This window comes from Phycodurus eques, chromosome 9 (assembly GCF_024500275.1).
Source record: "Phycodurus eques isolate BA_2022a chromosome 9, UOR_Pequ_1.1, whole genome shotgun sequence".
NCBI lineage: Eukaryota > Metazoa > Chordata > Actinopteri > Syngnathiformes > Syngnathidae > Phycodurus > Phycodurus eques.
The window spans coordinates 29,714,325-29,738,651 of record NC_084533.1 but is presented as its reverse complement, the minus strand read 5'-3'; the positions used below and the strand labels follow the sequence as shown (position 1 = coordinate 29,738,651).

Here is a 24,327-nt window from a genome sequence, read left to right as displayed (position 1 = left end):
CACGCTCCGGTGCCAAATAAACGCTTAAAATGGCATTGATGTCTCATGTAGTACTATACGATGCTTTTACTTTGAAGTTGGCCCTCTCAGTACGTTGGCAGAGAGGTGGCGTGCCACAATAAGACACAATTAACGATCGTTGCAGCGGCTGCCTCGACTTCAACTTTTCGGCTGGCCTGACCGCAGTAAAAAAACACCAGAAGTAAATAGAGAGGAAAATCACAACTGTCGAGTTCTTTGCAGTTTACGACTGTGCACGACTGACCAATCAAGCAGAACAACGGACACATATCGTCCTTGAAAATCCACTATATTGACGACGGGGATTTTCAAATGAAAAGTCACTGCTTGCACCCTTTTATGCATTAATTCTACTTGCTTCCATTACGTTGCAATTCGTGATTGCACTTTGTAATAGCATATTTATTCAGTTGGCAATGTAGAGTTTTTGGGGGTTTATTTATTTATTTCTTTTTTTATTGTCTATCATTTATTCTTATTTAAAGATTCATTTTGCACTGAAAACTCTTACATGTTGTTTGTTGAAAAGTAGTGCAATAAAAATAAAGATTGTCCCCTAACATGAAGAATAATTGTGACAAATAATCATGATTACAATATTGATCAAAATAACCGCAATTTTTATTTTGGCCATAATTGTGCAGCCCTATGCCACCCCTATGTCCACCCCTCGCCAGCTCACCAACGTCTTCTTCCTCCTCCTGGGATTCAGCTGGCAGGACCTAGTGGCGAGCGGCGTGGTTGAGTACATCGACACGCTGGAGGAGGAGACGGTGATGCTGGCCATGACCCCCGATGACCTTCAGGAGAAGGGTGTGGCCTACTGCTCCACCTACACCCACTGTGAGATCCACCCGTCCATGATCCTGGGGGTCTGCGCCTCCATCATCCCCTTTCCCGATCACAACCAGGTGAGGCGCCCGCTCTTGTTCCGCTTCCTTTAGCCGCGCTTGCATCTGTAGCAGCCTGGAAGTCCCAGAAGCCCCTCCCAAACATTTCCCAATCAGGAGACGCTGGCGAAGTGACCTCACGTTCTGGGTCCTTTCATGCTCTTTAGTAATGTGCGCTAATAGAAGCTGAGACGTTCCCAACTTTCCCAAGCAGGATTGACTGGTTTTTGTATGTGTTCAGTCTCCCAGGAACACGTACCAGTCGGCTATGGGCAAGCAGGCCATGGGCGTGTACATCACTAACTTCCACGTTCGCATGGACACGCTGGCACACGTCCTGTATTACCCTCAGAAGCCTCTGGTGACCACACGCTCCATGGAGTACCTGCGCTTCAGAGAGCTGCCCGCAGGTATCGTAATCCGCAAGCACCCACCGCAACGGCTCGCCGCCCGTTAACACCGTCTTCCTGTCATTCAGGCATCAACTCCATCGTGGCCATCGCCTCGTACACGGGATACAACCAGGAGGACTCGGTCATCATGAACCGCTCGGCCGTGGACCGAGGATTCTTCCGGTCTGTCTTCTATCGCTCCTACAAAGAGCAGGAGTCCAAGAAGGGCTTCGACCAGGAGGAGATCTTCGAGAAACCCACCAAGGAGACCTGCCAGGGTGAGCGCCGTGTCGTCTCATCTTCACATCGCCACGTCATCGTGCCATGATGTTATCTCATCGTGACATCATTGCGCAGTGACTTCTTGTCGATGACATCACATCCTGAAATCGCTTCTTAGCATCATTCCGTGTCATTACATCGTTATCTCTTCTGTGACATCGCATCATGAATCTTGTCTATGACACCGCGCCTATGACATCATAACATTGTGTTGCTATAACATTATCACGTCATCAGAATCATCTTTAGTTGCAAAGTATCTAAAAAATAAAATAAAATAAAATAAAACTCAAAGAATGTGTCTCCGGTAATTGAAGCTACTCTCGTACAACAATATACAGCCATTTGGCGAAAAATACTTCTGAGAAATAAAAACATAAAAACACACTCCGAGTCACTGAGCAATGAAACGTAATTAGGGATGGGCATTGTGTGAATTTGAACGATTGCGGTTCCTTATTTCAATTCCGGTTCCAAACGATTCTCGATTCCGATTATTTTAGGTGGCTGGGTCAAAAAAGTTTGCATGGTTTAAATAAAGGGTGTCCAAATTATGAACATCCATTTTCTTAGCAGACCGGAGCATAGACTAAAATTAACATTTGACTCGAGGTTCTTTATAACCTGTATCAATATCAAACCTTTGAACTAAAAGGCAATGTGTGTGGAACTAACCCAATTGGCTTAATATTCATTAATTAATGTTTCAACTAAAAGTTAAATATAGCATTTTAAAAAGTTATTTGGGCCTCTTTCATCACGTCAAATGGTTTATATGTGCAACTTTCAACTTGACTTCCTGTTTTAAGCTTATTTTGAAGGGTACGCACCGGAACTCAGCATTTTGGCACAAAAAGTAACTTCACACGGCACTGGTGATTTGTTTTCATTTTTTTTAATTTATTTTTTTTTTAATTGGAGGGTTCAAAATGATATAAACCTACAAGATTAGTGTTTGTGATATTGTGAGACGTTTATGTGAATTTCGTCCCAATTCATTGTGATGTAAAGTTGCTATGATGCAGTTTTAGCCCAATGTTAATCATTTTTTGTTTTTGTCATCGGCGCTTACGTTGGTTTGAAGACTAAATTAAATGCTAAAAACCGTCAATGCAAAAGTGCAAGCAACCGTATACCTTGTTCGCTGTCTCAATGTTGGCAGAGACGTATTTTATTGTTTCACTCACCCAGTTGACTGAGAGTTGACTTGATTGAAGCTCCGCGCGGTGTAGGCTGAGGCTCGGAGCGCGTCAAGCTATTGGAATGTCTGCTTGTTTTAGTTTGCATTGATCAATAGTGCCTACCTGAGGGAAGGAACTGGAGAAGGTGGTTACCAGGATGTGGAGGCCCCAAGAGGATTTTGCAAGCTCTTTGTCTTAGTTCTGGTAACGTGCAAGTCCGCATTTAATTTAACCTGCTGCTAATTGAATTTTTTTCTGAGTTTTTGCCCGGTATGTAGTTAAATACTTTAAATTCTTTAAGCCTGTCCTCTTACTGTGAGCTATTTTGGAAATGAGGTCATTGTTGGATGCCCATCAGAAGCAGAGAGCTTTAGGGCTGGGCATTGAGAATTGAGAACCCATTGGAACCGGGACTAATGTTCCGGTTCTCCCGGAACCGTTAAAATTTTAAAATGTCGGTTCCCTGTTTCGATGCCTACAGTCTCCCAACATGATGAAGAAGTGGCGAAAACCAACAAAAAAAGAACGCGCACGATGACGTGCTTGTGCCCAAACGGCGATGGCGAACAACAGTCTGTCTGAACTTTGTTAAAATGAAAGACCAGTCGCCTCAGCGCAACACTTAAAATAAGATTACATTATGCAAAGGAGGCTCTCCTCAGCCTACACCGTGCGGCGCTTCAGTGAAGTCAACCCTCAGTCAATTGGGCGATTGAAACAATAAAATACATCTATGCCAACAATGAGACAGCTAACAAGGTCAACGGTTGCTTGCACTTTTGCACTGATGGTTTTTAGCGATTATTTTAGTCTTCAAACCAACGTAAGCGCCGATGACAAAAAAAAGATTAACATCTTCACCGTAGCAACTTTAGATCACAATGAATTGGGACAAAATTCACAAACGTTGTCTCACAGTATCACAAACACTAACCTTGTGCCTCATCGGTGGATAGGGAAAGCAATCAGCGTTTTATAGCATTTGGTTCCATCCATTAAAAACACAAATCACCGGTGCCGTGTGAAGTTGCTCTTCGTGCCAAAATGTTGAGTTCCGGCGCGTACCCTTCAAAATAAAAGGCTTACAAGCTTAAAACAGGAAGTCAAGTTAAAACTTGCACACATATACCATTTTGATTTGATGAAACAGTCCCAAATAACTATTTTAACATGCTATATTAAACTTTTAGCTGAAACATAAATTGTTTATTTTGTCAGTCTTTGTCTCAAATGTGTTCTTTGTCAATTGACTGTCTGTTGTCGTACTAGAGTGGCTCCAACTACCGGAGACAAATTCCTTGTGTGTTTTTTTGGACATACTTGGAAAATAAAGATGATTTTAGTTAATAGGATTGATATTGATACTGGTTATAAAGAACCTCGAGTCAAATGTTTATTTTCGTCTATACTGCGGGCTGCTAAGAAAATGGATGTTCATAATTTGGACACCCTTTATTTAAACCATGCAAACTTTTTTGACCCTTTCCTCTACCACGTTTCAAATTATATTGTATTTTTCCAAATATTGGTATATCAATCATCAAAATATACTAGTAGAGGCTTATTTCATGTAGAAAAAACACGTGTGGCTTCCGACGATGGAAAGACCACAGTGGCGCTAGGCAGAAGCGTTTGACAAAGCAGCTTGACTCGACAGAACATCGGCTCTGGTTCTTCGTCTTTGATCCTGGACACCCACTTTTTAAGTGCCCCTCGTAAATGACATGTCATCAGCGCATCATGACATCTCGTTTGACACCATAACCGCTCCTATGACATCATGTATGATCTCATCATGATGTCATTGCATTGTGAAGTCTGGTCTATGACATCACATGTTGACTGCGTCCGTTCGCTCGCCTCACAGGGATGAGACACGCCATCTACGACAAACTGGACGACGACGGTCTGATAGCCCCGGGTGTACGTGTGTCCGGCGAGGACGTGATCATCGGTAAGACTGTGACTCTGCCTGACAACGACGACGAGCTGGACAGCAGCAACAGACGCTACACGAAGCGAGATTGCAGCACCTTTCTGCGCACCAGTGAGACCGGCATCGTGGACCAGGTCATGGTCACGCTCAACCAGGAGGGGTACAAGTTCTGCAAAATTCGGGTAACTTTCCACTCCCCTGCTGTCTCCCGTCTGACTCCGCTGCATTACGTGACGTCTTCTACGTTTGTGACGTCAGGTGCGTTCTGTCCGAATCCCTCAAATCGGAGACAAATTTGCCAGCAGACACGGACAGAAAGGAACCTGCGGGATCCAGTACAGACAGGAGGTAAACAGGAGGTGACAGACAGGAAGTGACATACAGAAAGCGGTAGCGCTTGTCACGCTTGTTTCGTCTTGCAGGACATGCCGTTCACGTGTGAGGGCATCACGCCCGACATCATCATCAACCCTCACGCCATCCCGTCCAGAATGACGGTCGGACATCTTATTGAGTGCCTGCAAGGCAAGGTGAGCCCCGCCATCTTTACGACATCATGGGCTGTGTTGGGAATCGCTCACTCATTCCCTACTACCTAATCGCTATGTATGGGGATTTTTATATAGTGGACTACAGTTGGAGGAAAAAAGTAAGTGAACCTTTTGGACTTTCCTAAATTTCTGCATGAATTGGTTAGAAACTGTGGTCTGATCTTTATCTAAATCACAAGAATAAACAGTCTGCTTAAACTAATACCACACAAACATGTTTTCATATTGTTATTGAAAATAAACATTCACAGGAATGTGAGGAAGCACTCCCTGATGTGCGCATTGCCTCACTCAAAAGAGCTCTTTGAAGACCTATGATAAAGAATTGGTGACTTGTGTGAAGCTGGAAAAGTTTACAAAAGACTCAGAAACAGAATCATTTTTATTTTGCCAAGTATGTCAAAAAAACACACAAGGAATTTGTCTCCGGTAGTTGGAGCCGCTCAAGTACGCCAACAGACAGTCAATTGACAGAGAACACTTTGGAGACATAAAGACATTGACAAAAAAAAAAAAAACAGTCACTGAGCAGTAAAGGGTTGCTAGTTATCTGGTAATGCCGGTACATTTTATTTATTTTTTTTTGACAATTGTGCAAAAAGATGCAGAGTCCTCTAGCACTTAGAGCAGTTTGAATGACTAATAGAGCAATAGTCTCCTCCCGATGGGACGTGTCCGGAACACCTCACCGGGGAGGCATCCGAATCAGATGCCCCAGCCACCTCATCTGGCTCCTCTCGATGCGGAGGAGCAGCGGCTCTACTCTGAGCTCCTCCCGGATGACCGAGTTTCTCACCCTATCTCTAAGGGAGAGCCCGGACACCCTGCGGAGGAAATTCATTTCGGCCGCTCGTATCTGGAATCTCGTTCTTTCGGTCACGACCCACAGCTCGTGACCATAGGTAAGGGTAGGAACGAAGATCGACCGGTAAATTGAGAGCTTCGCCTTTCGGCTTAGCTCCTTCTTTACCACAACGGACCGATACAAAGTCCGCATCACTGCAGACGCCGCACCGATCCGCCTGTCGATCTCCCGTTCCATTCTTCCCTCACTCGTGAACAAGACTCCAAGATACTTGAACTCCTCCACTTGGGGCAGGATGTCATCCCTGACCCGGAGAGGGCACGCCACCTTTTTCCGACTGAGGACCATGGTTAACTGGGTTCACCAGTTAGTAAATTTAAAGGTTCACTTACTTTTTCCTCCATGTTCTGTGAATGTTTGTGCTCTAGAAAAATATGAAAACATATAATTGCTTAGTTTTAGTTTAAGCAGATTCAGTTTGTTTATTCTTGTGATTTAAATAGACATCAGACTACATTTATGACCCAATTTATACAGAAATTACAGAAATTCCAAAGGGTTTGCACACTTCTTCCTCCCACTGTATAATGTACTCTCCGGCTGAAATGGTTAATCAAATACTCCCGAATCATTACAAAAGGATTCAAGATGTATCGTGGTATACTTGAGTGCACTATATAGTTAAGCTATTCTCAATATCTACACTATATTGCCAAATGTATTCGCTCACTTGCCTTGCCTTACATATGATTTTAAGTGATGTCCCATTCTAAATCCATATGGTTTAATATGATGTTGGTCTTTGCAGCTGTTGCAGTTTCAACTTTTGTGGGAGGGGTTTCAACAAGGTTTAGGAGTGAGTTTATGGGATTTCTTGCCCATTCTTCCAGGAGCATATTTGTGAGGTCACACACTGATGTTGGAGGAGAAGGCCTGGCTCACTGTCTGCTCCAAATCAAGCCCTAAGGTGTTCTATCGGGTTGAGGGCAGGACTCCATGCAGACCAGTCAAGTTCAAACATACCAAATTATCTCATCCGTGTCTTTATGGACCTTGCTTTGTGCACTGGTGTACAGACATGTTGGAACAGGAAGGGGTAATTCCCAAACTCTTTGACTGTCCAAAATCTCTCGGTATGCTGAAGCATTCGGAGTTTCTTCATTTATCTATTTTGGACATTTCCAACTTTGTGGGAACAGTTTGGAGATGGCCCCTTCCTGTTCCAACATCAGTGCACAAATCAAGGTCCATGAAGACACAGATAAGAGAGTTTGATGTGGATGAATTTGACTGGCCTTAACAGAGTCCTGACCTCAATCCTGTAAAGACTGAGAGCCAGGCCTTCTCGTCCAAAATTAGTATGTAACCTCACAAATGCGCCTCTGGAAAAATGATCATAAATTCCCATAAACACACTCCAAAACCTTGTGGAGTCTTTCCACAAGAGTTTATGTTATAATTGCAGAGAGGGGACCGATGTCATATTAAACGCGATGGATTGAGAATGAGATGTCACTTAAATTCATATCTGAGTCAAGGCAGGTGAGCGAATACTTTTAGGATTATTGTGTACTTTGTATATAGTGGATTTGGAAGCCGGCCACGGTGAAATCATAGCCTCACTTCCTGTTTCCTCCCGGCAGGTTTCTGCCAACAAAGGCGAAATCGGCGATGCCACGCCCTTCAACGATGCTGTCAACGTGCAGAAGGTCTCCAACCTGCTCTCAGAATACGGTTATCACCTGAGAGGAAATGAGGTCACTGCTACTTTCTGTCTGGTCGGGATGCCGCCACTATAACGCCGTCGACGTGACTAACTGACGGACGGCCGTCTTCAGGTTCTGTACAACGGCTTCACGGGCCGGAAGCTGACGTCTCAGATCTTCATCGGGCCCACGTACTACCAGCGCCTCAAGCACATGGTGGACGACAAGATCCACTCCAGGGCCCGCGGACCCGTGCAGATCCTCAACAGGCAGCCCATGGAGGGACGCTCGCGGTGAGACTTCCGGGATGTCCCTCACGCTCACCCCGAGGGCTGCAGAAATAAATCGAAAACTCCATATTTCAATGTCACCCCCGCGTATGTGCGTGTTTCAGCGACGGCGGCCTTCGTTTCGGCGAGATGGAGCGCGACTGTCAGATCGCTCACGGCGCCGCTCAGTTCCTGCGCGAGCGTCTGTTCGAGGCGTCCGACCCCTACCAGGTGCACGTGTGCAACCTGTGCGGACTCATGGCCATCGCCAACACGCGCACGCACACCTACGAGTGTCGCGGCTGCCGCAACAAGACGCAGGTAACGCACACACGCAAGACGTGCATGGATCATCGAATCTGATCTGATCTGATCATCACGTTAAGACGAGCGGCCCGCTTTTGTCACGGTTCTGCCTTTGGCTTTACACGATGAGGATTTTTGGGGCACCTCACCCATCAGCAAATTTTAAAAAAATGATAACTGAGCCGATCACAAGATGGAGCAGTGTGTCTATTTACATGACTTGTTCATTTATTGTGTATACTTTTGTACTGGAAACTATCTTCAAAATTATTCTCTAGCATTTTAGACAAAAAGTTAAAACATCAATGACCTCTGGGGGCATTCAAGGATTGGCCACTGACATAAGTTTAGGTCGGGTCAACATTACATGACAGAAATAATCGGTGCTAACTAACTGTAATTAAAATACTTTAAAAAATACTGTTAATGACATGCTTACTCTAACTTTCTCACTGTCCCGGCCATATGGACGGGTGTTGTCCAGAGTTTATAAAATGCTAATTGTCGGCCAAACCGATCAGATCGGTGTAAAGTCTAGTTTTGCGCCTTCCCGACCAAGGACTGCAAACGGCAGACTGGTTTATGCCTTCCATAATTTATCCTGTAAAATGATCTCGTGGTCCCGATAAGATGGTCTCAAACGGGTCAGGCCGATAATCTTAAATATTAAAGGTGTTCAATATTTCTGGATTTCGCTGTAAATCCAGAACACAGAAAACGGACAAAAGACCCTCGCGTTTGTGTTTTAGGCCACTTTTGATCATGCGAGATTTCCGTCTTGGAGGACTGGATTCGAGATCGGCAGCGGAACAGAACCTTTTTGTGTTGAGATTATCGCAGCACACCACACACCGTACGAGCAAAACTGCTAAATGTCTGCGTTTGGTAATGAAAAATCTTTGTCACAACAGAAGACAAAGAGTTTTGTCTCTGTGGTCAGGACAGCAATTCCGAGGAAGAGTTGCTGAACTTTTATGACATAACCCATGCAAATTAACAATTGTCAATTTTTGTTCGTCTTTTATAAAGCAGAGCAGCTTCAGCAAACACCTCCAGTCTTGTCACACGAATCGGATTCTCGGTCGACCGATTCCAATTAACTCTCGAAGAACCTATTACTTTAGTGGTTCACATACTGTTCCCACCTTGCACTGTTGTAAACATGAAAACGGGTACACTCGTCGTTCGCGTGCCGAGTTCAAGCCGACGTGCGACTTGAATTGTGATCATCGTCCATCGGGAATTTCTTCAGCTGGTTTCTCCACACGCGTGACCGCCGTCGTCTTGTTTGTGTTTTCAGATCTCGTTGGTGCGCATGCCCTACGCGTGTAAACTTCTCTTCCAGGAGTTGATGTCCATGAGCATCGCGCCCCGCATGATGACGACGTAGCGAGCGTGTCTCGGCCAATCGGACGCCGTCCTTCCTCCCCGCAGATGTTTTAATGTTTCTTTCTTTTTGTAAATGACAATAAAAGTGACGCGAGCACACGATGGCACGCTGCAGGTGAGCTTTATTCACATTTGTTGTATTTCCTACTAGTTGGAAAAGAAGCGATAGGACAGAGCATGCTTTGGATATAAAACGTCAGCGCAAGCCAAGTTGAAGACGGGTCTTCCCGCGGCTCACAGTTCTTCGTCCTTCGTCACTGAAAGAAAGTGACGTCATTAGTGACTTTTGACACGCGGCGCCATCTCCACGGCAACATCAGCCTTTTATTTTGACGATCAGGATTTGTTCCCCTGGTTATTTGGTCGCAGAACACATCGAGCAATCAGCCAATCGGCTCTTACCTTTCTTGACTGGGACGTCACCGACTATGACGTCATCGGCGACCGCGACGTCGTCGACGGGCTCGACCTTGACGTCCTGGATGTCGGTGACCAGGCGAATTTCACCGACTGCTGACGCGTCGCCTTTGGCGTTGGCAGCGTGACACTCGTAGGAGCCCGCTTCGTCTTTTGTAAGCGGAGAGATCTGAAGGGTACGTAAAGGGTTAAAGGAATTAGGCCTGGATTAGAACTTTTCAAATCAGCAAAAAGCAGCCAAATTATTTATTTTTTTAACCTCCCCCATTAACACAACACAAGGCAAACACAGGCATTCAAAGAAATAACAGTAGCAATTTTCTGTAAGTTTTAGGGTTTGCGTGACTGGACACTTGGCAGGAAAGTGACTAAGAAAAGGTTTGGCTCCTGTTTCAGTTTCTATCTGTACATCGCAAATTTCAGATGCGACCGGCAAAGATGAAATGTTTTGACGTGACAAAGGCGGCTCTGCTTTTTATTTTGAAGTCATCAAGTCATGGCCAAGAAAATCAATATAGTTGCGCGCACCCACTTTCTGCCTTTGCGATATAGTTGTGCATTCCCACTATTGCCTGCCCTCTTCCTGCCTTCCTGTAGTTCTGCGTGCCCACGTTCTGCCTTCGCAATAAGGTTGCGCGCCTCCACTTCCTGCCACTGACCAGAACCCAGCCGGTCACTTGATGTTTCTCGGGTCCGCCTCTGGTCTGGACAGGCCAGGTTGTCTCTGTCCCCGGGAAGAAGAGCAAATTTCTTCCTGCCGCCAATCACCTGAGGGAGGACATCTTCATTGTCGTCATCATGTTGAGCGCTGCTCTGTTTTTGTGCGTATGCGCGTACCTTCCTCCAGGTGAGCACGGGTGTGGGCACACCGACGGCCTCGCAGCTGAGGAAAACTTGAGCGCCGCTGACATTGAAGACACGCGCAGGAGGCGAAACGATGACGGGACCTGCACGGACATGAAGAGGAATTCTGTTAGGGCTCGGTCTGGAATTTCGTGTTTGGACGACCGTCAAAAGGATTAAGATGATAAAAGGCTGCCGTGTGCGTGCGTTCGTGCACACGCTTAAATATGTTTGGGTTAGCTTAGCGAGAACGTGACCAACAGTGTTGTCAAACTGTTTGCAAAACAAACATTTTTCATATTTGTAATAATAACAAAAATATATGGAAAATGTTTGTGATTGAAACTGTTAGTTTAGCATGGCGATGACAAATTCATAAGTTGTCTTTGTTGTTGCCATCCAAATAAACATTAGCCATGTTTGTTGCTGTTAGCATGAGGGAGCAGGAGGTCGAAGGTCACTCCGGTAGGGAAATCATCCATCCATTTTCCGTACCACTTATCTTCCCTGACGGGTCGCGGGCGTGCCGGCGCCGATCTCAGCTGACTGGGAGGCAAAGGCGGGGTACACCCTGAACTGGTTGCCAGCCAATCGCAGGGCACACGCAGACAAACAACAATTCACACCTACGGACAATTGAGTCTTCAATCAACCGAGCATGCATGTTTTTGGGATGTGGCATGAAACCGGAGTACCTGGGGAAAAAACCTGCAAACTCCACCTCAGAACTGAATGTTAGGAGGTCGAGCACAATTTCAGAGAGGAAAGAAATATTCTTGACTTTTTTTTTTTTAATTGTTAATACACAACTGTCTTTTTTTTTTTTTTTTTTTTTAACTTTTGTCCTCCATATGCGCAAATAAGTTATTGTGTAAAAAATTTTTCCTGATGTTTTGCTGCTCCAAACTGTGAGGGGACATTTAAACATAGACTCTAATTATTTGTGTATTTCTACACCTTACTGAATCGAGATCAAAGCATTTTACTCAATCAAATCGTAGCCGGCCCTACTCGGCAGTGACGTCATTAGTCAGGCATCCTCACCTGTCGCGCATCTTCCTTTGTTGCGCACACTGACTTCCGCTTGTCCTTCTCTTCGCGCGCGCGCGTCGGCGCTCTTGAGCGCGCACGCGTGCGCGTACGTGACGCCGTCGGTGCCGCACACTTGATCCTGGCCCTTGCACGCGCACACGCCTACTTTGCTCTTCTTGTCCGCGCGCACGCACTCCAGGCCCGAGCCGCAGCGTTGCGCGCCGGCGCTTCTGCCGCCTCTGCCGGCGGCGCAGCGCTCGCCCTCCGCCGCCAGGCACAGCGCGCAGCAACCGCACGCGTCCAGAACCGAACCGGCGGCGCAGCCCGAAGCCGGCGGGGTCGCGCACAGGGCAGGGTCGCACGGCGCGCAATCTGGAGCCGCCCGGACGCACAGCAGCAGCAGCAGCGCCGCCGCGAGCGTAAGCGAACACGACAAAATCGACTTGGACCTCATGACGCCGTCGCGACTTCAAACTTGTGATATGAACCGACAGAGAGCACCGGATGCAGACTCCGCCCACGCCCGGATGACCGCCGTGCGTGTGCTCGCGCGTCACATTCTTTAAGAGGAAAAAAAGTTGTGTTGTTGGATGCTGGATCACACGCACACATCGATTTGAGACGAATGTTGTTTGAACAAATCTGGGCTTGATGGGGCAGCGCCTCAATCCAAATAAGCAGACAAATCTCGAAAGGAATCCTGGAAGTCAAATAGACTGAGTGGATTTGAAAAGTAAGCACAACTGCACTGCGGTCCAATAGAGGCCAGCGAAGTGACGTCACGAACAGTTGACTTCATACACACAAAGTCCACGATGTCCATCCATCCATTTTCCCTGCCGCTGGAGCCTAACCCAGCCGACTCTGGGCGAGAACTGGTCGCCAGCCAAGCGCAGGGCACACACAGACAAACGACCCCACGCACTCACATTCACACCTACGGGCAATTTAGTCTTCAATCAGCCGGAGTACCCAGAGAATGCCAGGCAGGCGCGAGGAGAACATGCAAACTTCACACAGGCGAGGCCGGATTTGAGCGAGAGTCCTCCGAACTGTGAGTCCGCTATTTCAAATGTTAAATAAACTGAAGTGATATTCTTAAAAATCCACCCGCAAATCCCTTGTTTTGAGATTTGAAGTGGATTGTTTGACTATCGGAATGATTTTCAAGTATTTTTATTTTCAGCAGCTGCTAATAAAAGGAGGAAATTCTTGCAGGTCACAGTTGATGTTTATCCAAGGCAGAAAATGGCCGACAGGAAATGAAGACAAGGTTCTGGCTCGGCTCAGCGAGTCCAATACAAAGCCAACACACACACACACATGCTCGTTTTCATTGTTATTCAGTGCCACTTCCTGTCCAGACGCACACAACTTCCTGTTTGCTTGAACTACTTCCTGGTCAGGGCGTCCAGAAGGTTTTTGGCCAGAGGCGGAACGAACCCGGACCCGCAGGCCCCCGGACCAGCTCCTGGATTTCGGTGTCGCTTCCTGTCCGGCCGCCGACAACTTCCTGTTTACTTGCGGTACTTCCTGCTGACGGCGTCCATCAGGTCTTTGTAGGGCGTATCGGAGCGCCGCGTGGGAAGTTTGAGGATCTTGTGGAGAGCGGGAGCGCGGAGCAGAAGATTGTGACCCAAGCCCACCAGGCTGGAGCACAACCAGTAGAGCGCCATCGACTGGAGTGGAGGAGAAAGAGGTCGTCGTCGTCTTTTTGGTCCGCTGGCATGAGAGTGCGGCGGAACTCACCGACGGGACGTTGGCGGCGATCGGAATCATCAGAAGTGACAAACCTCGCATGGCGTTCGTCAGCAACTTGTGGACGGACGATGGGTTGGACCTCTGCAGGGAAAACACCTGAGCCGCAAGGAGAAGGAGGAGAAGAAGGCAACCTGTGGCATCTTCAGCGTCACGTGACCACGCACCTCCACGATGAGCAGATTGGTCAGACCAAGAGCGAGTGGGAGGAGCCACGTGGAGTCAGACGACGTCAGGTCGGGGAACCACAGAGCGCCCCCGGTGGCCAAGCAGGCCTGCAGCGCTTCGAGAGATACGTTGAAAAAACGAAAACTTTTTCACGTTCACGTTCGGCAGTGACCCCCCCCCCTCAAGATATCGAGATTCATCGTTCGTGCACCGCCCCGCCCCGCCCCCCACCCATATCGTGGAGTTTAAGCGTTTTGTTTTTTGTTCCAGTAACACGTTTTAACGTGAGAGATTAAATTTGATCAATTTCATGTTATAACGTAATAAACTTCACATTATAACATGATTAATTTCACGTTTCAACTTTATAATTTTCACATCCTAACGTGATGAATTTGACTTGGGCATTCGGCTAAACAAAACAAAGCAATTCCTTCCGGTTCAGGTCACATGCGGATCCCGATGAAGGCATGTGTTTCTTCTTTTTAAATCAATCGTTTCAAAAACTTTATTATGTTCGTTATGTTTTTACAGTATTACAGAAGTGTAGCAACGTAGCGAATAACTTTGATTTATAGGACACAAAATGCAGATGCACGTGCCTTCGTAGGTCCGCCAGTCACCTGAACCGGAAGGAATTGATTCGTTTAGTTTGCCAAATGCAAAAGTGAAGCTTTTCATGTTATAACTTGAGAACTTATCAGCTTAAAAGGTTAGAATGTGATACTGAACTTTTTTTTCTGCTGCGGCGTATTGACGCTTGCGCAGTTTTCCAGTCTCCAACAGGCAAGTCTCAAGTTTTCCGCCTTCAGTGTAGTACCACATGGTGCCACAACATGCTGGGCAGCACTGAGCTCCACTGGATGTGGATACGGCGTAATTAGAGTGAATACGAAACTGAGATGATCCCCTACCAAGCCCCTAGAGCAAAGAGACTACCTGTGAGTATTGCTGTCCTGTTTTAGTTGAAATTTTTTTTTTCGTACACAAAATTGAATTCTCTTAAAATTACCGTACCATAAATGCTCATTTCTGTTAGCTCATCTATGGCCTTTCTAATTATATGGTAGCCTTAAGCTAGCAACCTTTAGTTCTTGTGGCGTTTGAGCATACAAAGTTGAAGTGTCTTTGGTTTTGCGTTTGTCTTAATGGGACTCACGCGAGTCTTGGTTGCTGAGGTTCCTCAGGGCGAGGGACAGGCTGATCCAAAGCGGAAGCTGAACCCAAACCAGCAGAGATGCCTTCAAAGGGTGACAGTTGTCCCTCACGTACAACTGAGACACCAAACGCCGCAGATTCTTCCGGAACTGAAACCTGATCGACGACAGCGGACCGACGTGAGCTCGGCGACCGACCTCCTCTGCCGGGATATCCTCACTTACCGACTCTGCTTGTCCGTCCATCCTCGCTCCTCAGCCCTGATGGACACTTCGTACCTCAGCCTCTTGGCCAGCGCCGCGATCTCAGTCTGCAGGGCCTCCACCTGCACATTGCCGTGGTTCCGGACACAGGAAGTAATAGTAGGTTCAGGACATGGTCTTATAAGGAAACATCTCAGTGTGAGGACACGTCCTTGTCTCCACGAGGACACATAGAAGGAAACATCTCCTCAGGAGAACATCAGCATATAGAGTGTCTCATTAAGAACATGTCCTTATAAGGAAATGTCCCTATATTATGATTGATTTGATTTATTATAATTAATTTTATTTACCCCACCTACCGCCCACAGTTAGCTGGGATAGGCTCCAGCATACCCACAACCCTAGTGGGGATAAACGGTGTACCAAAGTGATGGATGGACGAATTTTATTATTTCTCATGGCAAACGACTCCGGAGAATGTGTATGTCATGTCCTGCTGGACCTAACTGTAGTGTTTAATACGTTGGACCACAGTATCCTTGCGGCCCGGTTATAGTACTCTGTGGGCATTAGCGGCAGCGCGTTGGAGTGGTTTAGATCCTATCTGGCAAACACAACTTGTGTGTGCGAGCCTCGGTAGTTCTGAGTCCCGCTCGGCTCGGTTTCCCTACGGAGTTCCACGGGGTTCAATTTTGGGGCCACTCCTCTTTTCTCTATATTTGCTGTCCTTACGTTCTATCCTGAGAAAGCATTGGTTTTCTTTTCACTGTTATGCTGACAACAGTCAGAATTGAAAAAGAAAGATGCTTGCTTCGTAAAACGGCTCCTTTTATGTCTCTGAGATATTAAAACCTGGATGGCTATGAACTTTTTCAAGTTTAATGAAAAGAAAACTGAAGTGAAGATTTTTGGTCCAAGTGGCTCTTGTAATTCCTCACTTGTCGACTTGGGCCCTTTGACACAATACCCAAAGGCAACAGTGTCCGTTTTAAAATGGACAGTGATTTGAAATTGGCGCAGCAGTCAAATCGAGCGTATGTTAAGTACTGGCCTCCCTCCACCCGCTGCCTGTGCATTTGAAAATACATTTTAAGATTATTTGATTCATTTTGCAATCTCTCAATGGTCTTGCCCCACCTTACCTCGCTGAGCTACTCCATCCCTACACCCCTCAGGTCAGCTGTTCAGCTGCTTCTTGAGGTACCGAGGCGCTCCGAGGGGATAGGGCCAGTCCCACCCTATGGAATCACCTCCCTCTGCTCATCAGAGAAGCCCCCTCACTGTCCATTTTTAAAAGCAGTCTCAAAACCCATTTTTATTCTCCGGCTTTCAACCCGGGTTAAGACTGGCCCTCTTGTTTTAGTGTTTTTCTGTTTGTTTTTGTTTTCATTGTTTACCTTAAATGTTATTTCTTTCTTATTTCTTTCAAAAAGTGGACCAATGAAGCCAAGATGGAACTTCAAAGCTGTTTAGACTGCACAGACTGGAGTGTCTTTGAAAATTCAGCCTGGCAGCCTGGATGAATATACGGACACTGTCACATCCTAGATCGGTTTCTGTGAAGAGGTTTGTGTACCAACAAAATCATTTCGGACATTCAACAACAACAAGCCGTGGTTCACTGCTAAACATAAGCAGCTTCGCCAAGCTAAGGAGGACGCATATCAGAGCGGAGACAAGGCCCTGTATAATCGAGCTAGAAACCAGCTGACCAAAGAAATTAACATTGCAAAGAGGATCTATGCAGCAAAGCTGGAAAAACAGTTTAGCGCGAACGACTCGAAATCAGTCTGGCGTGCATTCCAATCGCTGACTAATTACAAGCGACGATATCCAGAAGCTGAGACCAATAGCACACTAGCCGACGACTTGAATACCTTCTATTGCAGATTTGAAAAGGACAGTTTCACTCCACACACCCACCCGGCCGCACCCGCGACCACAACCACACCTCTGACTTCTGCGTTAACCATCCATGAACAGGATGTGAGACGCATCTTCAAACAACAGAAGATTAACAAAGCAACAGGACCGGACCATGTGTCCCCATCCTGCCTCAAAGTCTGCGCGGACCAGCTCGCTCCAGTCTTCACTCAGATCTTCAACAGATCTTTGGAAATGTGCGAAGTTCCATCCTGTTTCAAACGCTCCACCATCATTCCAGTCCCCAAGAAACCTGCAATCTCTGGTCTGAATGACTACAGGCCTGTCGCTTTGACATCTGTGGTCATGAAGTCCTTTGAACGTCTCGTGCTGGACCACCTCAAGAGTGTCACAGGTCCCCCGCCGGACCCCCTGCAGTTTGCCTACCGAGCGAACAGGTCTGCGGATGATGCAGTCAACATGGGACTGCACTTCATCCTAGAACACCTCGACAGTGCAGGGACCTACGCGAGGATCCTGTTCGTGGACTTCAGCTCAGCGTTCAACACCATCATCCCTGAACTCCTTTCAACCAAGCTTCTCCAGCTCAGCGTCTCACCTGCCATCTGCCAGTGGATTTACAGCTTTCTGACGGGCAGGACACAGCAGGTGAGGCTAGGGGAGGCCACCTCATCCACACGCAGCATCAGCACTGGGGCGCCCCAAGGTTGTGTCCTCTCTCCGCTGCTCTTCTCTCTCTACACGAACGACCGCACCTCAGCGAACCCGACTGTCAAGCTCCTGAAGTTTGCAGATGACACCACTGTCATCGGCCTCATCAAGGACGGTGACGAGTCTGCATATCGACAGGAAGCGGAGCGGCCTGGAGCTGCTGGTGCGGGCGACAGCAACCTGGAGCTGAACACGCTCAAGACGGTAGAGATGATCGTGGACTTCAGGAGGCATCCTTCGCCACAGCTGCCCCTCACGTTGTCCAGCTGCCTTGTGTCAACCGTCGAGACCTTCAAGTTCCTGGGAATTACAATCTCTCAGGACCTGAAGTGGGCGAACAACATCAACTCCGTCCTCAAAAAGGCCCAGCAGAGGATGTACTTCCTGCGGCTTCTGAGAAAGCACGGCCTGCCACCGGAGCTGCTGAGACAGTTCTACACATCGAATCGGTCCTGTGTTCTTCCATCGCAGTCTGGTTCGGCGCCGCTACGAAAAAGGACAAACTCCGACTGCGACGGACAATCAAAACTGCTGAAAGGATTGTCGGTACCCCCCTACCCACCATTGAGGACTCGCACGCCGCCAGAACTAAGACAAGGGCGTGCCAAATCCTCTCGGACCGTCCGCACCCCGGTCACCGGCTCTTCCGGCTCCTTCCCTCAGGTAGGCGCTACCGATCGACGCAAACTAGAACTAGTAGACATTCCGACAGCTTCTTCCCTCTTGCGATCAACTTCTTAAACACCTAACCTATAATTCCATGACAATAAGATGGCAATTTTTTGACTTGAGTTGGTTGTCACATTTCTGTGGGGCCAATGATGTATGACTCGTGCACTCACTGTAGTTGTCTCGCCATGCTGCACTATTTGCATATACTGGCCACTCGTGCCAGAGTCGCATCTGCTCCATTTGCACACCCATCGAGGAGTATCTGTAACATTTGCACAACCGACATTGTCCCAGATGATCGCACTACTCGTCACTTGAAACCGCATACGCTCCTTGAAGTCTCGGCGCCCTTTGCACAATGGTCATTGTACCGGACTATTGCAATATTAGTCATTCCAACTGCTCTAAGTGCTCGAGGACTCTGCATCTTTTTGCACAATTGTTTTTTGTCAATGTCTTTATGTCTCCAAAGTGTTCTGTAAATTGACCGTCTGTCGTACTAGAGCGGCTCCAACGACCGGAGACAAATTCCTTGTGTGTTTTGGACATACTTGGCAAATAAAAATGATTGTGATTCTGATTAAAGTGTACAGCACCTTGTGTACAACTGTGGTTGTATTTAAAGTGCTTTATAAATAAAGTCGAGTTGAGCTGAGAACACTTCCTTAAAAGGAAATATCCCCATGACGACAGCCCCTCCTGCGGAGGCATGTGATTGTTGTTTTTTTGTGACCTTGGCGAGGAGACGCATCTGGTAGGCGGCAAGGGGCAGCGTGATGAGCGTCCTGACGCTCAGGGTGCTGACGGCGATGGCAATCCACCAGGGAAGACCGCTGGTCTGTTGAACCTGGACCAGGAAGTCTTCAGCCAGGTGCACGGGAGCCGAGTGCGCCGCCTGCTGGTACCATCCGGGATCTGCGCCCCCGGAGGACAGATGGCGGGGAGCTGAGCAACTAGCGGGAGGACGAGGATACTTCCTGAGGAAGGCCGAGCCGCAGGACGCTCTGACGGAATGCCGCAGGATGTGCAGCCCCCCAAGGGCCAGCATAGTGGCGCCCACTGCTCCTGAAACGTCATCGTCGTCATATCATCATCATCACCCAGGTCACTTCCGCATGTTCAGAGGTTATCAGCTTGATTTTGGTCGCCACGAAATTAGTTCAAATGTTTCTTGAGAGCAACAGTTTCACTTTACTTTCTTCACGTTTTGTTATTATGTTACGTTATTTGTTATATGATGAATGTGTCAGCTATACAATAAACCAAACTAAATACAAATAACAACACATAAAGTACACTTTCTTATAGGGGCTAAACATGATAAAATAATATTATATTCCTTAATCACCTGTTTGCGGTCGTTTTCGTTGCGTTTTCACCTTTTGATTGCTCACTGTTCAGCAGACAAGTAGCGTCGCTCCGTCTGCACGTCACCCCACCTACTGGGTCGATTACATGTGACGTCATCTACATACAACTCGCATCTTTGATTTGACCGTTCACAAAGGTGCTTTTGTTAACATTTAACACCCACTCCCGAAGGTAAAGGGAGCTAGTTACGAAAGGAAGTTTCTAATCTAACGTTATTATCAAAATGTCGTTTGTGTGAATGTTTTCCTAAAACTAGTATCAATTTGTGCGCTAACAACTTTAAAGAGCAACAAAAGACGACCACAGACCACAAACACAGACACACCATAGGACACGCGCATTTTGAGCTCCGTGGCCGACGGCGACGCTAAACCAGGGAGGTCGAAGTCGTCAGCGTATTCCATGTAAGTAAGTGAACGGCAAGAAAACTAAATGACCAAAGATCGTCCCGCTCATATATATATATATTTTTATTTTTTTATTGATAGATACGCTTTGGTCTTGACAAAACAGTAAACCTCATGAAAATCCATTGAGGAATAATCATATTACGACTTAATTTCAGTGTCCATGCATCGCCTTCTATGGGAAAGTCGACCTCCCCAACATGGCCGCTAAATTTGCACGTCGGTTAGCCGGGCTGCTGCATTGCGCTGACCATACCCATTCATATCTATGAAATTCCAGTCAAGCTGCGCATAAACAGACAAGATGGCGGAGTACAGCCAGACCGGGCTGCTGGCGGCTAATCTCCTCTTCACGACTCTGACGCTGCGCGCCGTTTACGTGGGCAGGTCTAGCCCGCACAAGGTCGCCGCCGCCGCCGCCGCCGCCGCCGGGCATGGAGTCCGGCATGGCGGCCACATATAGACTCCCAGACTCCCCGTGCTCAAGTTACAGTACTGGTGAGTTAGCACGGCGGCTAACAGTTAGCATGGGGGCAAAGCGTCTTCAGACAACATTTCTCCATACGAAAAAAGGTATAATGCCGTTTATGGCATTAAGTTCATGTTTCCATAATATAATTGTATTTTTCATCTTTAAATGGGTCTCAAAATTACAATTTCTTGTAGGTGCGGCATTTGGTCTGCAGACAAATTGTTATCGTTAAAGGTTTTCTTTAAAAACACTTCTCACACACACACAAAAAATTTCTGAAACACCATGACCATTTGCAAAGTAAGAAGGATATTTAATCCTGTTAGGGACTTTTAGTACCGTTTTTAAACAGAGCTCAAAGCTTTAAATGAACCCTTAACCATCATTTAACCCTTAATATAACTTGCATTTATTCTTTGGATTAATCTGGAATGTGTTTTAGAGTACGGGGGAGAGCATCTGCATATTTGATTGTAATGACGATATAATCGTTATTTGGTATGAATGAACTAAACACTTGAATGACCAATACAGACTTTTCTGAACTTGTATTGCTGTCATGGGAAACATGTGGCAGCGCTTCAGTCGTCCTCTTTAGCGGTTGCTATGGCTTCAGTTGTCCACCAGATGTCACCGTCACTGAGGTCTTGAAGCTTTGAATCTTTTCAGACTCTTTTTTGTCATTTTCGTCTTCTGGCTGGGTTTTTTTGGGGGGGGGGGGTTAAAAGGTAGCCCCGTGATGTCAGCGGGATGGGGTGTATACTTTCTAGCATGAGGCCCCTCCCCCACTATAGAAACACCAAGCACCCTTATTCCATGCAGTGGCCATTTGGTGGAATTGCCATCTTCCTTATTCATAATAACCTAGTTCTATCAGTACAACGTACAGTTAGCCATCAAAGTATGCCTACAATTTGAATAAAAGCATCTTCCCTCAAGTGTGATGAGTTAGGATTAGGGATTCAGCCCCCTCTGCCGTCTCGAGGCTACGGTGTGAAGGCCATCAGCCCCAGTTGCCGACCGCGGGGTGAGGAGGACGAGTGGGCGGGGGAGGAAAACCCATCCAGGGCGACTGCGGCACGATTAACTGCCAGCTGAATATCAACAGAGAAAAGGAGGGAAAATTATCCCGGCGGCGCGGGTTCAGAATGCCTCTCTGCAGCCTGTGAGAGCGTGCGTCGCTGGGCATTCATGTATTTGATTGACAGATCTAAGTTGAGCGGGAAGGCGGGGTTTTCGGAGCATTGCGCGACACGCCTACAATGTCCGAAAGCTGGGAGAATGTCTCAATTCTGCCCCATTTTCAAGCCTGATTTCAATTTTTTTGGGTGACTTTGAAGCGTGCTGGGATTATGAGCACCGACTGCCGAGTCGTAAAACCGATCGTCATCCGGATTCTCAGACCAAATGGACCCACGGGCAACTTTTTGGGTATTTTCGTTGGTTTCCCTCTTTAAAAATAAAGAGTTGCGAGAGAGGTCGAAGAAGTCACCAAATGTAGCCGAGATGTTGGCAACACTGCCGGCAGCCAGCGGTGTCGCTTTCAAAATAAAAGCAGTGCATAGTCGATGTTTGCTTTTGAATTGATGAACACTGAGCGGGGCGCTCAGAGACTGCTGACGGGCCAGATGGCCCGAGGGCCGTACCATGTCGAGTTTTGCTGTAGAATGAGATGATGGCGACCCCAAGTGGACAAAAATAATACCTGCTCTTCACATACATATTTTGTACTTAATATTGCAAGATGATTTTTTTGTCCAAGAACTAAAATCATTTGTCGAATAAGCATCCATCCATTTTCTGTACCGCTTTATCCTCAGTCGGGTCGCGGGCGTACCGGAGCCTATGCCAGCCATCTTCGGCCGAGAGGTGGGGTACACCCTGAACTGGTCGCCAGCCAATCGCAGGCCACATATAAACAAACAACCATTCGGACACACATTCACACCTACGGGCAATTTAGAGTCTTCAATGAAGCTACCACGCATGTTTTTGGGATGTGGGAGGAAACCGGAGTACCTGGAGAAAGGGCACGTCGGCACGGGGAGAACATGCAAACTCCACACAGGCGGGGCCGGCATTTGAAGCCCGGTCCTCAGAACTGGGAGGCAGATGTGCTGTCCAATAAGCAATTGTAAAAAATCTTGGTGCGCCTTTGGAAGGGTTGCTAGTGTGACTACTTGCCGCCATGTTCTCGACATCCGGCCCGCACGTTCTACTCTCTTCATTTGGGTTTTGGAAAGAAGTGGAGGTTAAAAAGAGAAGTCAATCTTTTGGCATCTGTTGGCCGTCGCGAACTGCACACGACAACTTTTGTCACTTTGGACATTTCCGTGCTCACGTTTTGTCTCGTTTGGCAACCTTGTGAAATGCGTTCTCATCCTTCTGCCCCACCGCAGACGTTCCCGTCTGGTCAGAACTTCAGTCGGGTTACTTTCCCTAACCCTAACCCGGCCGGCCCGGGGTTAGTGTGGGCGAATGAGTTTGGGTCATTATTATGATCAGCTGCAGCTCTTTAAAATCAAAAGTTGTGAGCAAAAAGTCCAAAGTGTCTTCGGTGAGACTCGCTTATTTTCACTTTTGGGAAAAGAAATGAAATGAAGACAAATTCTATATGTCATCCTGCTTGGTTGCTAACTCCATTCATTGTATTTGAATTCTGGAAGCACAAAATTCATAGTTTTCTGTGCTCACGTGTTAGTATATGTGGCTGTGCCACAAACTGTGAATGTTGAGACAGTTGATGAACTGTCAGATTTTGATAGTTGACCAAAAAACTGTAGAGAAAACTGTTCAGCAGCTGAAACCATCGAGCTGTCTTGACTCCACACCATCGGACTTTTTCAAAGCTATTGTGAAGTGAAGTCTGCTAGCTGATTTGCAGCAAATAATCAATTGCTCACTTCAATCAGACGAGTTTCCTAAAGCAGCTCTGCCATTAAGCCTCTTCGAAAAAGTAGAACGCTGGACACGTCCATGTTAGCAAGCTATAGACCCATACCAAATCTCCCTTTCATAGCCAAAATTGTTGAGAAAGTTATTCTTAATCAACTCAGCAATTTCTTGAACTTAAATGGACTTTTTGACAAACTTCAATCAGGTTTCCGAACTCATCACAGTACAGAATCTGTTCTTATCACAGTGCTAAATGATACAAGGTTGAGTACTGACTCGGGAAAGGTGTCAATTCTCAAGGCAAATAATGCATCTGTGGTACTCTTTCTAGGCATGAAACCAGACTGTTGCTCGCAAATACTCACTTCTGTCCTGAGTCTAGCGTCCACTACTCTTTCCCATAACTTCATTGTGTGGCTCATCCACTTTATTCCTCTTTAGTTGCCACAGCTCTGCACATCACCTTTGTTCTTTAAAAATGGGCACCAGTACTCTTTTCCTCCATTCCTCAGGCATCTTCTCACGCACTAGAATTCTATGGAACAAGCTGCTCAAAAACTCCACAGCCACCTCTCCTAGATGCTTCCATACCTCCACAGGAATGT

At 46.9% G+C, this 24,327-nt stretch overlaps 3 protein-coding genes across 4 annotated transcripts in view; 1 reads left to right on the top strand and 2 right to left on the bottom strand.

Moving 5' to 3' along the window:
• Positions 1–9,830, top strand: part of polr2b (RNA polymerase II subunit B) — a 29,280-nt gene extending 19,450 nt beyond the window's left edge. Inside the window, exons 15-24 of the mRNA XM_061685140.1 lie at positions 734–932; positions 1,153–1,321; positions 1,390–1,581; positions 4,634–4,884; positions 4,961–5,050; positions 5,125–5,232; positions 7,702–7,815; positions 7,897–8,057; positions 8,159–8,354; positions 9,640–9,830. Coding sequence (XP_061541124.1) covers positions 734–932; positions 1,153–1,321; positions 1,390–1,581; positions 4,634–4,884; positions 4,961–5,050; positions 5,125–5,232; positions 7,702–7,815; positions 7,897–8,057; positions 8,159–8,354; positions 9,640–9,729 — 1,570 coding nt within the window. The 3' untranslated portion in view covers positions 9,730–9,830. The remainder of the gene's footprint in view (positions 1–733; positions 933–1,152; positions 1,322–1,389; positions 1,582–4,633; positions 4,885–4,960; positions 5,051–5,124; positions 5,233–7,701; positions 7,816–7,896; positions 8,058–8,158; positions 8,355–9,639) is intronic.
• Positions 9,831–9,832: 2 nt separating this feature from the next.
• Positions 9,833–12,541, bottom strand: igfbp7 (insulin-like growth factor binding protein 7). The gene is given in 6 exon segments (XM_061685145.1): positions 9,833–9,985; positions 10,131–10,314; positions 10,805–10,855; positions 10,857–10,913; positions 10,983–11,092; positions 12,033–12,541. Coding segments are annotated over 6 exon segments (867 nt in total). The 5' UTR covers positions 12,475–12,541; the 3' UTR covers positions 9,833–9,962.
• A 916-nt stretch (positions 12,542–13,457) lies between these two features.
• Positions 13,458–20,017, bottom strand: LOC133407354 (cytochrome c oxidase assembly protein COX18, mitochondrial). Of its 2 annotated transcripts, XM_061685142.1 has the most exons (7): positions 19,926–20,017; positions 19,311–19,642; positions 15,329–15,429; positions 15,106–15,260; positions 13,946–14,061; positions 13,770–13,877; positions 13,458–13,699 (listed from the first exon to the last, which is right to left on the bottom strand). In XM_061685142.1, exons 2-7 carry the CDS (start codon positions 19,623–19,625, stop codon positions 13,538–13,540), a joined length of 957 nt encoding a protein of 318 aa, XP_061541126.1. In that variant the 5' UTR covers positions 19,626–19,642; positions 19,926–20,017; the 3' UTR covers positions 13,458–13,537. The 2 variants fall into 2 exon arrangements, with proteins under 2 accessions (XP_061541126.1, XP_061541128.1); XM_061685144.1 differs by having other exon boundaries at positions 13,620–13,699; positions 13,814–14,061.
• Positions 20,018–24,327: the final 4,310 nt, after the last annotated feature.